The sequence below is a fragment of the Vanacampus margaritifer genome, chromosome 14 (genome assembly GCF_051991255.1).
Source record: "Vanacampus margaritifer isolate UIUO_Vmar chromosome 14, RoL_Vmar_1.0, whole genome shotgun sequence".
In the NCBI taxonomy this organism is placed as follows: Eukaryota; Metazoa; Chordata; class Actinopteri; order Syngnathiformes; family Syngnathidae; genus Vanacampus; species Vanacampus margaritifer.
In genome coordinates, this window is record NC_135445.1 from 9,770,981 (window position 1) to 9,784,324 (window position 13,344).

The following is a 13,344-nucleotide window of genomic DNA, read 5'->3' on the forward strand; positions in this document are numbered from 1 at the left end:
CATGTTTAAAAAATAATTCAAATTTTTTTTTTTTTTAGTATTTAATGTATCATCAAACGGAAAAGAGAACGACTCACGGCAGTTGTTTTGTAAACAAGCATCCATGTCCATTCACATTCATAAAACTTTATTTATCCCCGCAGGACAATTGTTGTTTACTTGTATGCGTGTGTATCCATTAGGGGCATCTTCTATCAGGGTTACTTCTGCTCTCGGTGTGGAACGGGAGCACATAAAGAGTGTCTGGAAGTGATCACCATCTGCAAAATCAGTATGTCACTGTTTTTACAAGTATTTAGTTGATTAAAATATTAAATCTAAAAATGCTCTTCTGCTTCATTTCAGATCCTCTTGACTTGGTGAGTAGATGGAAATGCTGTACATTTCTGTGTATTGGAAAGACTCATGTGTAATTATCCTAGTGACCATCTATTATATTTTTCATTTGCAGGAGCCTGGAATGTCCTCTGGTAAGTGCACGTAATTGCACATGCACGTGCAGGCTGCTGATACAATGAAAACAGACTACTGTTAGAAGCGTAGCTCTTTACTGCCATCTTGTGGGAAGAGCTATTTCCTCCTTAACATGATCAAGCTCTTCTGGTTTAACATGGAAGTCCTCAATATAATGACATCAAAAAATGCATTCCCGGTGTATTTTCAGGTCCCAAAATGGTAGCCGTGAGAAACTACCACGGTACACCAGCACCGCCGGGAAAGACGGCTCTGTCCTTTCAAACGGGAGACTACATCGAGCTGCTGAAGGGGGATCCTGACACCGCGTGGTGGGAGGTAAAGCAGACACTTGCCTATTTGTCACTGAGGCACAGCATGAATAGAAAAACTCATCTTACTCCTATTTAAATTCCAGATTTTTTTTTTGGTGATATTAAAAATTTGGGACATTTTCCACCATTAATGTGATCTATAACCTGTACATCTCAAATGAAAGAAAATATCTTTTAGAGAAGGGAAGGAGAATACTCTCACCTGCCACCATTTAAATAAAGTTTGAATATGAATACACACACACTCGCACGCATGCACGCACACACGCACATACACATATTCACCCACATACAAAAAATAAATAAAAAATAAAAAATACCCCCAAAAAAATATTTAAAAAAAAAAGGAGAGCAATGATGATGACATGTCAAATCGGTAAAATTACCGAATGAACAATACTGAGCTCTCCAGAAAAAATTAATAAAAATAAATAAAGTTTGGATGTTCTATAGCACAAGCCATGGCCCACAGAAAATGTCACAGTTTAAAGGAGGAGGAGACGACAGTCATCGCCAAGTGGAGAAAATATAGAACAACATATTTAGATCCTTCCCAAATTTATGGAAAGACAAGAAAAAAAAATGGTCATGGCTTACAAGTGGCTGTCAGCAACATTGGAACAACTGCAGGAATTCTGTCAAGTATGGGCTATTTAGTAGTGATGTGGAAATGAAGCTTCATGAACCACTTGTGATATTTTTTTACTCCTCTAGATGGTGATCTTGGTTTAAAGATGCAGTGGAAATGTCATCAATTTCCATTGTACTAGCCTTTATATTTAAGACAAGACCACCATCTAGAGGTTGCAAGTGGTTCATGAAGCTTCATTATCACAGCACTAGTGATGGGAAAATGAAGCTTCATGAAGCACTTGCGATACTTTTTGACTCCTCAAGATGGCGCTCATGATTCAAAGATGCAATGCAAATGTAATCAATTCGTATTGCACTTGCCTTTATCTTTAAACCAAGAGCACCATCTAGAGGAGTCAAAAAGTATCCCGAGTGCTTCATGAAGCTTCATTTTGCCATCACTACACAGCACTACTATTTAGTACATGTGACAACAATCGACCGTCTTCTCTATTTATCTGGTCAATGGCGTATGTTCATTTTTACTGTCATTGTTCAACCTTTAAAGTTGAATTATTGCTATTTCAATATTTGCGCGAGTGTTATGTTTCATCGTCTCGTCTTCCAGGGAAGGTTGATACAAACACAAAAGAATGGCTTCTTCCCCAGTTCCTGTGTTAAACCATACCTAGATCCAAAGGTAAGTCAGCCACGTTCAGCTCCAGGTGAAAACTGTTAGCATTGCGGACGACTTCAATGTGTCCTCTTTTTCGCAGCCCTTCCAGTCATTATCCAGCAGGCAGTCGTCAAGGGATGCAGATTACTACGGCTATCCTTGGTAGGGCCCTAAACTTTATATGCGCCGTGTTCCCGTTGCATCTTAACTCCGTTTATTCTCTCAGCTCCATTAATGTTAACAAGTGATCATTTGTGTTTCGATCAAAACATGATGAACAATTTGACAGAAAGATGAATTCATTCCCGGGTCGTTACATGAAATCGCCTGGCGTTTGTTCTGGGCTCTTCTTTGTAGGTTTGCAGGAAATATGGAGCGCCAGCAGGCTGACAACCTCTTAAAATCCCACAGCAGCGGGACCTACCTCATCAGAGAGAGGACGGCGGAAGCAGAGAGGTTTGCCATCAGCATCAAGTGAGTTTGACTTTTTACAGGCCGGAAAATTAGCAAAGATCGGCTATCGAAACTAGACTCTTATATCAAGCCATAAAATTCTTATTGATTTTGTTTTGAGAATTATATACTATGCAAGAGCAGATTATTAATATTGTTTTAAGATTATTTGTCTTTTATTTCTTACTTAGTTTGTAAATCCTAAAATTTGTTAATTTTCATGCACAATAAGAGTCTCTGTTCACTGCAAAAACTGAAATCTCAAGTAAGATATAATTTCTTAAATTTAACCTAAATTTGTTTATTTTGCTCTGCCAAATTATTTTTTGTACTTAAAATAAGATTGTCAGACAAGATTATTCCGCTTATGTTAAGATACTTATTACTTAAATAACTTATTTGATCAAGCAGTTTTAAGTACTCTGAGGCTTCAAACAAGCATTTTTTTACATTTTAAGATGACAATTTACCAACATCAAAGGCCCTGAACTGGGATTTCATAAATTTAATTTTCTTATTTTAAGATTTTGCATAATCTAGTACTAAAATAAATGGAAAAAAATATAAGCAATCAATGTGCAATATAGCACTTTATTGTAAAAATCATAAGTTGGTAGTTTTGTTATATTTACTAAGCTCATTTTTTTCTTCTCTTTCCAGTAAATATAGTACCAGATAGGGATGCTCGATTATGAAGAAAATATTAAACAAGATTATTTTGGTAATAATTGAAATCACGATTAGGATGATCATTTAGTTTTTGGTACAAAACAAGAAAATGTTTAATCGTATTTAACGTTTAAACCTTATTATTAAGACAAATTAATTTATTTGAAAAAACTATAACTATGCAAGTTCCTTTTGGATGAAACAAAATTAATTAAATTAGTTATTTTAAAATGTAAAAAAAGGATCAAATGTCTAAATTTAAACAACTCAAAATTAGTATTAATCTTTTTTTTACGATTTTGCTGATTTTGCAATTTTGTAGCAATTGAAATTGCAATTGAATTTTGATTTATTGCATAGCTAAGTGGTCTAATGGTGTCCGGAGTGTCTGGAGTGTCTACCCTCAGACTTGGGAGGTTGTGGGTTCAATCAAACCCAATGCAATTAAAAATAGAACCCGTTATCTCCCTGCTTGACACTCAACTTCAATTACAAATAAAGGTCGGCACTTCATGCTCTGTTTCAGTACTTTTTTTCTAAATTTTCCATGATTACTGTATATAAATTTTTTTTTAAGAATGTTTGCCTAAGCAACAATAAAAAACATTTACTCTTTAATATGAGTGTTCCGGGCTTATTTTAAGATTTAATTTCTTTAATTTGTTGCTAAGAATAAGTGCAAAAAGCTTATTTTAAGATTAATAAAGATCTACACATGTTTCTTTTTTCTATCAAAGTTAGCAAAATGATCTTACTGCACTGGCAGATAATTTCACTTGTTTCTAGTAAATTTGCACTAAAAACAAGTTTATCTAATATTAAGGAGATGTTTGTTTGTTTTTTTGCAGTGGCAGACTTTTTATCAGACATTTTCGCGGGATGTCTGTACATGAGCATTCCACAACCCGTTTTTATTTATCTATTTGTTTATTTTCTTATTCATTCATTTATTTATTTAGGCCATTGTCCCGGAGTCGTCTCAGTTGCTTTATATGCACTGGACGAGCCACCATGTTAAGTATTTTATGTGATGACGAATTACAGCTACCCCTTTGATGAACCGATGAGTGAGGCAACCCCGACGACAAAAAAAGAAAAACAAAAAACAATTGTGTAGCCCCGGTAATTATGTTTCCGCTTTAATGCCGTTTTTAATTACTAGTGAGGTAAATACAGTGCTAGAAAGTAACACAGTCGTGATCAAGTCGTTGGCTCAACCAGGCGTGAAAAAAAAAGTGTCCTCCTGCCTCACAGGTTTAACGATGAAGTGAAACACATTAAAGTCATCGAGAAAGACAGCTGGATTCACATCACCGAGGCCAAGAAGTTTGAGAGCCTTTTGGTAAATAGCAAACACAAAAGATACGCTTAATAACAAGCGGTGATGAATTGAATGAAACTCTTCATTGATTTCCTGTGTTGCCTCGCAGGAGCTGGTGGAATATTATCAGTCCCATTCGCTCAAAGAGAGTTTCAAGCTGCTCGATACCACGCTGCGATATCCCTACAAGGCAAGGGAGCGCTCGTTAACGAGGAGCAGCTCCCGCTCGTCGGGTAAGAGTTCTGACAGTCTGTCATCATTTGGTTTGGGTCGCCGTTAATCAATCAATCAGTAACTCACTGAGGACAATAATGTATCCTACTGGTCATCTTCTGGATTTCGCCATGCATTCTAAAGGGGATGTAAAACACATCTGTAGGTTAGTTGCTCTGCTTTGTTGTGCCCAATGAGGAAATTAGACTTGTTTTATCCCTTTAGCCGCCATTTTGACAATCATAATAATTAATGTGCCATTAGCTTAAACATGAGTTACCCTTTTCTTATTTTCTCAAGTATTTAGACCAAGTACCGATGCAATTAGTACTTTTGATGCATAACCACCAACCCCCCCATAACTTTTTTTCTATAAGTTTAACATTTTTTTCCACTTTTGTTAACAAAAGTATGAAAACCTAGATTTTTTTTATTGTACATTTAGAACAGATATAAAGTTTACTAGAGAAGTCATCCGATTAATTATGATTAAAAATTTTAATCGCCGGAGGCCCTTAATTTTTAATAATCGTTTTCTTTTCTTTTTTAAGAAAATATATATATATTTTTTAAAAAGTACAATTATTTTTTTAAGAAAATATTAAAAATTTAAAAATATATATATGTATATATATTTTAAAATAGAAAAGATTGTTGAAAATTTAAAAAATAATAATTCAAAATATTTTTAAAGAAAAGATGATTAAAAACTGAAAAAATAATTAAAATAATAAAAAAGGATAAAAAAATAAAAATAATAATAATAATAATTATTTTTAAAGAAAAAAAATCAAAAATGATATAAAATATTATTAAAAAATTAAAAAATAATTAAAATATTTTGTTAAATAGAAAAGATTATTATTATTATTTTGAATGATTACATTTTTTTAAAATAGAAAAGATTATTAAAAATTAGGGGCGTCAAGCAATTACAATTTGTAATCGTAAATAATTGCATGATTTCACTAGTTAACTCACGATTAATCACACATTTTATATCTGTTCTAAATGGACAATTAAAAAAATCTAGGTTTTCATACTTTTGTTAACAAAAGTGGGAAAAAAATGTTAAACTAATCAAAATAGTTCCAATGAATTTTGACGTCTTTAACTGTCAATGGCAGTGAATGAGTTAAAGGAAGACCTATACATCCCAAAATAGCATTTTCCCTTAAAATTGCATGAAATTAATGTACCGATAAATGAAAGATAAATAATATCGATGCCTGGTAACGGAACTCACCCATTCCTATTTATTTTCCCAAATTAACTTGTAACCTACTGTGTGGCCTGCTCAAAAAATATATATATATATCGTCTTGAAAAAAATACCAAAATAACTCTTTGTCTCACAGATGCACAAATAGTCAACTTTAAATATGGGGAATGAATTATAAGTTATTTTAAAATCCAAAACACTTTTCTCTGTCTCAACATGTGTTTTTTCCCCCACAATGATTTAGTTAACAGACAAACCGAATAATAAACTTGACTTGCTGCTTTTTTTTGTCTCCGCTCTGCAAGTGCCTCAGCACATTTCCCCACTTTATTTCCTTGTTTTTTTTTTGTTGTTTTTTTCTCCATTCTCTCCTCTTAGCGGCCACCTGCGCCTCCTACAACTTCTCCTTCCTCAGTCCGCAGGGCCTGAACTTCTCCTCTCAGAGCTCGGCTCCCTTTTGGTCAGGTACCCGCTAACTCCCTTTTACTTTGCTTGGGGTTGTCGCCTGCAAACGTTGACCTGAAATGCATTACTACTGCTATGCTTTGTTGTTAATGAGACTCATCTCCAGTCTTCCCTGTGTGGTATACCCTCATTAAATCAAGGAAAGAAAACTACTACTACTACTTCTAGTCACACTGAAGACTTTTTTTGCCACTAATTTTCAACACTAATTATTACCTCCATGTGGCATATGAACTTTCACCTGTCAGCCAGAGATGGTCGTCATTAAAATTCATGATTAATAACTTGAAACTTGGCGTGCGACTTTCCAATTCCCCTCAAGCGGTGAATAAATAGAGCTTCGTTTTTATCTTTGTGACATTTTCAGTGTTTACGCCTCGCGTTGTGAGTACGGCGGTGGCCAGGTATAACTTTGCGGCGCGGGACATGAGAGAATTGTCACTGCGGGAAGGAGATGTGGTCAAAATATACAGCAAGATTGGTGGCGACCAGGGATGGTGGAAGGGCGAGGCCAATGGACGGGTGAGTGAGCCTCAGAGCTTTTACTGTCGCCATGTTTATCTTTTTAATTCACTGATATATGAATTACAGTATTTCTAAATCATTTCATTTTAAAGAATTTTTAGCTTATTGTGCATGAAAATTAACTAATTTTAAGATTTACAAACTAAGTCAGAAATAAAAGACAAATAATGTTCAAACAAAATGAATAATCGTAGAAATTCTGCTTTTGCATAATATATAATTCTCAAAACAAGATCAATAAGACTTCTAGTCTTGATAAAAAGAGTTTAAGTCTAAGTTAGATTTTTGCCAAACACAGATTATATAATTGCTTCTCAAATTCATACACAATTACAGGCTCAAAACAGCTCTCGTCGCTCCGCCATAATGACTAATAAAAAAATTACAGAGCAGAAAGTGCAAATGTTCACCAACAACAAAGCAAAGTTTTTACCTTTAATATAGAAAAGTAAGAAAATTGCATTACAAATCGAATGAAATAAAAATTGCAACTAAATAAATACATAAACTACATGATAACAAACTGATTATAATCACAGATGTATGTACTTAAAAGTTAAATACAACTGAACTTTACTTGACATATTGTATTGTACTGGATTAAAAAGAAGAAACACAAGAAAAATAAACAGAAGAAACAAACAAAGGAAGAATAAACTAAAGAAGCAGAACAAGAAAAACAAGCAAGAACAATTAAAAAAAGAAGAAACAAAAAGCAGAATATGAAAAAAAAGGTAACAAAACAAGCAGCAGAAAAAAGAAACAAAATTGGAAAAAGAAGCAGAAGAAGAAAGAGAGCTTATCTGATAGCTACATTGTGGTTATTCATTTATATTGTGGTAAATGACTTGGCAGACACCTAGCACTCTCTAGTGGCCCCGTGTGGTACTATTTTGTTCTGCCCTGAATGGAAAATATCTCAGTACTAAATAAATTAAGCAACATTTAAAAATGTTTGCCAATTTTACCATTTAGTTAGTAATTTAGAAACATTTAGTTAATTTAAGGATTTCAGAAAACCTTGTACTGAAAAATTAAGAACACCACTGACAAAAAATATAGTATCATTATGATGTTTGACCATTCATTCAAAATCAATCCTGTTCTAGCACAACATTTAAAGGAGCAGATAAAAAAAATTCAATTTGTCCATCTTTGTCATTGCTCTCATTTAAACCCACCAAGGTTCCTTCTCACAAAAATGGAAATAGACCCTGGACTCCTGCTTTGTCGGGAATATCAATGACTCAATTTCCGATATTAACTGTAATTAGCGCTACTCACTCATAATTTTATTAGTCATTCATTCTGCTTCTATTCCCATGATTTTGTGCTGTTTTTTTCCCCCCCACATTAAGTGTTCAATATTCACTTCACTCACGCAACAAGTTGGAAACTTTGTTGCTAAGCAACAGCTCAAGTACTGCTCTGTGTGAAGCCTTAAGGAAGATGAATGAGGCTGCTCCATCTGAGCATGCAGTGATATGAAAATAATGCAAATATCCTCCTGCCACATATTTAAGGGGCGGCTGATAAGTTCATACAGCAATTAGAATGCATTCATCGTTGGATGTCAGATATGGAAAGTCAAACTACTGTGCTCAAATTTCTGTCACTTGTTGATTGTTTGTTTTTCAGATTGGATGGTTTCCCTCAACCTATGTAGATGAAGAAGGAATCCAGTAAGGGCTGGATGTTGCCCACCTGGCACCCTTTAAAAAAAAAAAAAAAACGTTTTTTTTTAAATCAGGAAGCATCTTTAATGTATCTGCTGATCTCAGAGGAAAACGCCTCCCTCGCTCCAGGAAAGAAACTTTTTTGTTGTTGCTGTTGATGCTTCTGCTGGATCGCAAGCACCTCTCCACCAAGTCCCGCGTTTTCAAGTATGCCTCAGTTTTGCCTGTTTTCACGGGATTCCCCGTTTTCGTTCTGTACAGAAAAGAGGGGGAAACGTCACTCGCTGTGTGATCTTCCGAGGCTGTGACTGTTGATAGCTTTACTCTGGAAGAAGAAGAAAAAAAAAAAAAAGAACTTGCGGACCTCTGCGAGGTGAAATAAATGTACAGTATAGATAATTTATTGAATAGAGATTATTATCATGACTATGGTTATTGTGGGGATTTCGACAGCAGAAAATCTGCGAAGAAAACGAGGAGAGAGCGAGAGAGGGGAAAAAAACAGATGCTCTTTTTTTTTCTTTTTTTTCACATTGACAGATTTTGCCTTAGTTGTCATGGTGATGCCTTGTGGGCTGACTCCACTGGAGGGAAAAAGACTTTGTTGACTGGCTTGGCTTCTCATGCATGCATGTGTCCACGTGCAGCCCACACACGCACACACAAACACCAATGTACAGTTCGGTGCCTTTCAAAGACTGCTTTGAACCTCAACATCAGCCAGTAAAGAACATTTGCCATCCCTAAAAAGGACCATTTGTGCACACGCGAAGGGAAAAACTCGGCCGCTGAGTCACTGAATGCAACAAGTGGAAGAATTTAACGATAACTTGTCACAATGGAGTCACAGAATTACAGTCAAAATGTTTTTTTTTTATTTTTTTTTATTGCTTGTGTGCTTGTCCGGGATGCGTGCAAGATGTCGTGGGTTTTGGTGGTGCACTTTCCTTAGTAAATTTGGTGTGTGTTTTTCCGCACATTTTTCTCCCAGGTTAGAGATTACAGATGAGAGATCCCATTTTATTAGAGGTGTTCAGCCTGGTTTTTACAACCATTCCATCGGGCACCTGTTTATTATTTTTGTTTGTTATTTTCGGGATGAATCTTGGGTGCGTTGGCTTTTGTGCCCGGCAAATCCCAAAATACATTTTAGGTTTCGTGTTTCATCTGAGACATGTTTTGGTTGTACAGACCTTTTTGTTCTGGTTTGTATCTTAATCCCAGCCATTTTCACTGAAGCAACCCCCTTCGCTCCGGCTTTTTTACTGGATTTTGACTGATTTTGCAAGGTCCACAGAATATTATGTTCTATTGCTATAAAAACATGGAACCTACCAAAAGAAAGATTAGAGTCTCTTCTTTCATCAGGGAAAAAAATATATTTGTATCTGTTTATGTTTTGAAGCAATTAGCATTAGAGTAAAGCTAAATTTCATCATTATTCACATTCCTGGTGAAAACACTGGGAAAAACAGCTTGTTGTAACATGGCCATGGCTGATCTCTTATACTCTGCTGCCACCTGCTGGCCTTTTTATTAAATAACTACCATTGCTTCAAGACACCTCTTCATGTCAGAAGCTGCATCAGAGCCTTTTGTATGCTCTTGCATTAGAAAAAACATAAAAAATGTGTAAATATGTTTTTTACAACGGCATATTAGGGCCACGAATAAATATATTTTTTGTAGAGGGTGGAGGCAAAAAAAAATCTAAGCAATTTACAAGAAATACATGTAGCGTACTACTCGGATGTTTGTGCCGATACTTTTTGGCCGGGTTTTCAAATAAAGAGATAGTTATGGCTTTAACCATATCATGATAAGATTTCGCACTTTGATGCGTTGGTTACTGCCAGCAACAAAGACACCTCTCTTTGTATTGTGAAGGTCCACACCCTGAGGATCAAACATTTAAGTTAATTTGTTCAAATGTATATTTACTTGTACATTTTATGTTTCCAGAAATATTATTTACACAGTCATACATTTTGGTATTTTTAAATAAAGTAGCTAAATTGATATGTCGAATCTGGTGCTCTCCGTCATTCACTTGCAATTACCTAAAGTTAGCTTCTGATTGGTTCGTGTTGGTCAGCTGATAAGGGATCAGGAAGTGCTGTCGCTCTAGCTGCCGTGTATGACGAGTAAAGTTTCAATTAAGAAAGAATCGGTCTCCATCCTGCCTTTTCATTTTATAAACAGTGTCCCATTAACCACCAACGAATCCTCACATTAGACTACACTATGTTTTTTTTGCTTTTTTCTCACAAATCTGCCACTTTATAAAGTGGCAAATTTGCAAGTTTTTTCTCGGAATATTAACCCCCACCCTTTTAAATATATATTATTAAAAATATATGTTTACACGAGGCCCTAATATGCCGTCGTAGTTTTGGGAAGTGGAGGACAAAGTATTAAAAAAACGTATTTACACGTCTTTGGGTTTGAATGAGTTACGCGTGGCGTGTTACGGTCCACGGCAGTTTGTGGCCGTTTTATTTGCTTTTAACTTGTGGGTGTCAATCTGTATGTGTGCTCCTCATTGATTGGTGGCCCTCATCCCCCGACTCAGTCCACCAATTGCTTCAAGGGAAGAGCCCTGATTACCAAATTTAGACGCCGGGAAATTGTGGACAATTTGCTCCCGGACGAGCCCCCCAATCAAACCTGGCTCTAATGTCGGAATAAATAAAATGTGAAGAGAAAAAACCCCACAGCGAATTAACTGGAACAGCACCACGAAAACCCACAGCAACTCCCACACACACACGCTATGGCTACTCAAGCCCCGTGCTACGTGCCGAGGCACAAATGATGTTAGCCGGGCGGGTAAAGCATGAAGAATGCGGTGGCATTCTAACTCTAATAAGTGGACATGATTTTGGAAAACACACTCTACAAACAATCACAGTAGAAATTTGTGCAGTTTATTATCAGCAGGATGTGAAAGGGAAACAACATCACTACAGCCAATGTTCTTTCTTTTTTCTTTTTAACAAACAGCCAATGATGGCCATGTTGTACTTGTCTGCATGGCATTTTTATTTCTGTCGTATGCTGCCTTATTTTTTTATTTATTTGATTTTTTTTCTTACAGATGATCAGGTGACCAAATGTGTTTTCCTCCCAGTTGTCACATGTGAAATCCTCTTTGGCTGGTGCCGTGTCAACTGATGAGAATTAAACTGCCATAAAAGAAGAGCGTGCGTGAGTGCGTGCGCGCGCGCTAATCATCTGTAATCTGCACACACTCAGAAAACTGTGGGGGTGTGATACAGTGCCAAGTGTTTGAATTTACCTCCGGTTGATTGTTTAGCACTCTATGCATAGATCTACGGCCATGTGGAGTGTAAATGGCATATGTGTTTCCTTACTGCTGTCCCCGGGTATCACATGGTTTTGTATTTCCACTTAATCACAAATCATCATATTTATTGACAGTTTTGACTTTACGAGCTAATTTGGGGTAATTGGAAATGTTCATTCAAGTGGGGAACCAAATTAAATACCCTAAAAATGCTTACATTATTTAACACATATACAGTACATTCACTAATTAGTATTGATCTTTTTTCTTTTCTTTTTTTTATCTTTGCAAAAAGTGCACCCAGCCCCGTGAAAATTCAAATGCCAACATTGAGCAGATCAGCTCCAGATGTTTTAATTGATTTCTGTGTGCGTGTTATTGCAAAGGCGCAGTTGAAGAGGCTCTCAAGTTGTCTTGAGTCAGAACAACCCAATGCATGTAGCTGTTGATATTTCAACTCCTGTCAGTGCATCCTGGAAAAATATGTACGTCATTGTGTACATTTTTGTTGAATGGTCGAATATTTCTAAATGAGGTCTATCATGGAATAAATATTTCAAATTTTTGTTCTGAGTGTTTAGTATGATCAATATTATCATTAGTAGTATCAATACTGTAAACTTTAGTATTATATGCCTTTAAAAACTGCAGTAAATTGCTATTCAGCATTACACTGAGATTCAATATCCATGCAATTATCCACATCAAAAAATAAAATATATATTTTATTGAATTACACATGCATAATCAATACATTTTGATTTGTTTTATTTGTTGTAAAAACATATTATTATTTGTAATTATACGTATCATAACCGACAGAAGGGGGCGCCATAGAAGAATCTTGCCAAGGATGCCATTGGCTCGCCTGCCCTGCCTGCTGGTATGAAACGCCACGGGCTCACTACTGCCTCTTGAGGATCTAAGTTGTAATACAACGCAAACAAAGAGGTACAGTGATCCCCCTGCCTATTTTCGGTTTGCAATTCACAAGGTCATCTATCCCAGGGCCCCATCATAACTTTGTTGCCCCACCCACCAATAGGTGCACAGTGGCCCCTAACCTGAAATTTTGAAATCTATAACCCTAATATGCTATAAGATAGCACCAAAGTCCCGGCCAGTTGGAAAATGGTAATTAGCATGAAGAAAGTTTAAGTGGAGCTGTTTTTTCGAAATCAAAATATCTGTAAGCCATTTCTTTTAAGGCTAATGTTGCAAAAAATAGTTTAAAATGGACAGTAGCATCTTAGCTCTATGAAGACTTACTACTGCCTCTTGTGGTTTAAAGTGGTAGTACTACTTATAGACCGGCACCTGCTTGGCTACTGATTGGCTCAGATGTTGAAAATAATCGGTAGCAGGTTTTTATCAAAACCCTTGTTAAATATCTGTTATATAAATGTTGCATTTTTAACTGGCAACAAACAGTAACTCAGTAAAACAAACAAAAATA

At 35.9% G+C, this 13,344-nt stretch overlaps 1 protein-coding gene across 8 annotated transcripts in view; it reads left to right on the plus strand.

Annotated features, from left to right (window-relative positions):
• The window catches only part of vav2 (vav 2 guanine nucleotide exchange factor), a 177,126-nt gene extending 164,673 nt beyond the window's left edge, over positions 1-12,453 (plus strand). For 6 of the 8 annotated variants that reach the window (XM_077585972.1, XM_077585975.1, XM_077585973.1 and 3 more), the window contains 12 exons: positions 183-271; positions 346-359; positions 452-470; positions 665-792; positions 1,990-2,061; positions 2,138-2,199; positions 2,395-2,511; positions 4,414-4,501; positions 4,590-4,713; positions 6,294-6,380; positions 6,748-6,902; positions 8,544-12,453. In XM_077585972.1, the coding sequence (XP_077442098.1) occupies positions 183-271; positions 346-359; positions 452-470; positions 665-792; positions 1,990-2,061; positions 2,138-2,199; positions 2,395-2,511; positions 4,414-4,501; positions 4,590-4,713; positions 6,294-6,380; positions 6,748-6,902; positions 8,544-8,591 (1,003 nt within the window). In that variant the 3' untranslated portion in view covers positions 8,592-12,453. The remainder of the gene's footprint in view (positions 1-182; positions 272-345; positions 360-451; positions 471-664; positions 793-1,989; positions 2,062-2,137; positions 2,200-2,394; positions 2,512-4,413; positions 4,502-4,589; positions 4,714-6,293; positions 6,381-6,747; positions 6,903-8,543) is intronic. The other 2 variants (XM_077585978.1, XM_077585979.1) reach the window with 1 other exon arrangement.
• Positions 12,454-13,344: the final 891 nt, after the last annotated feature.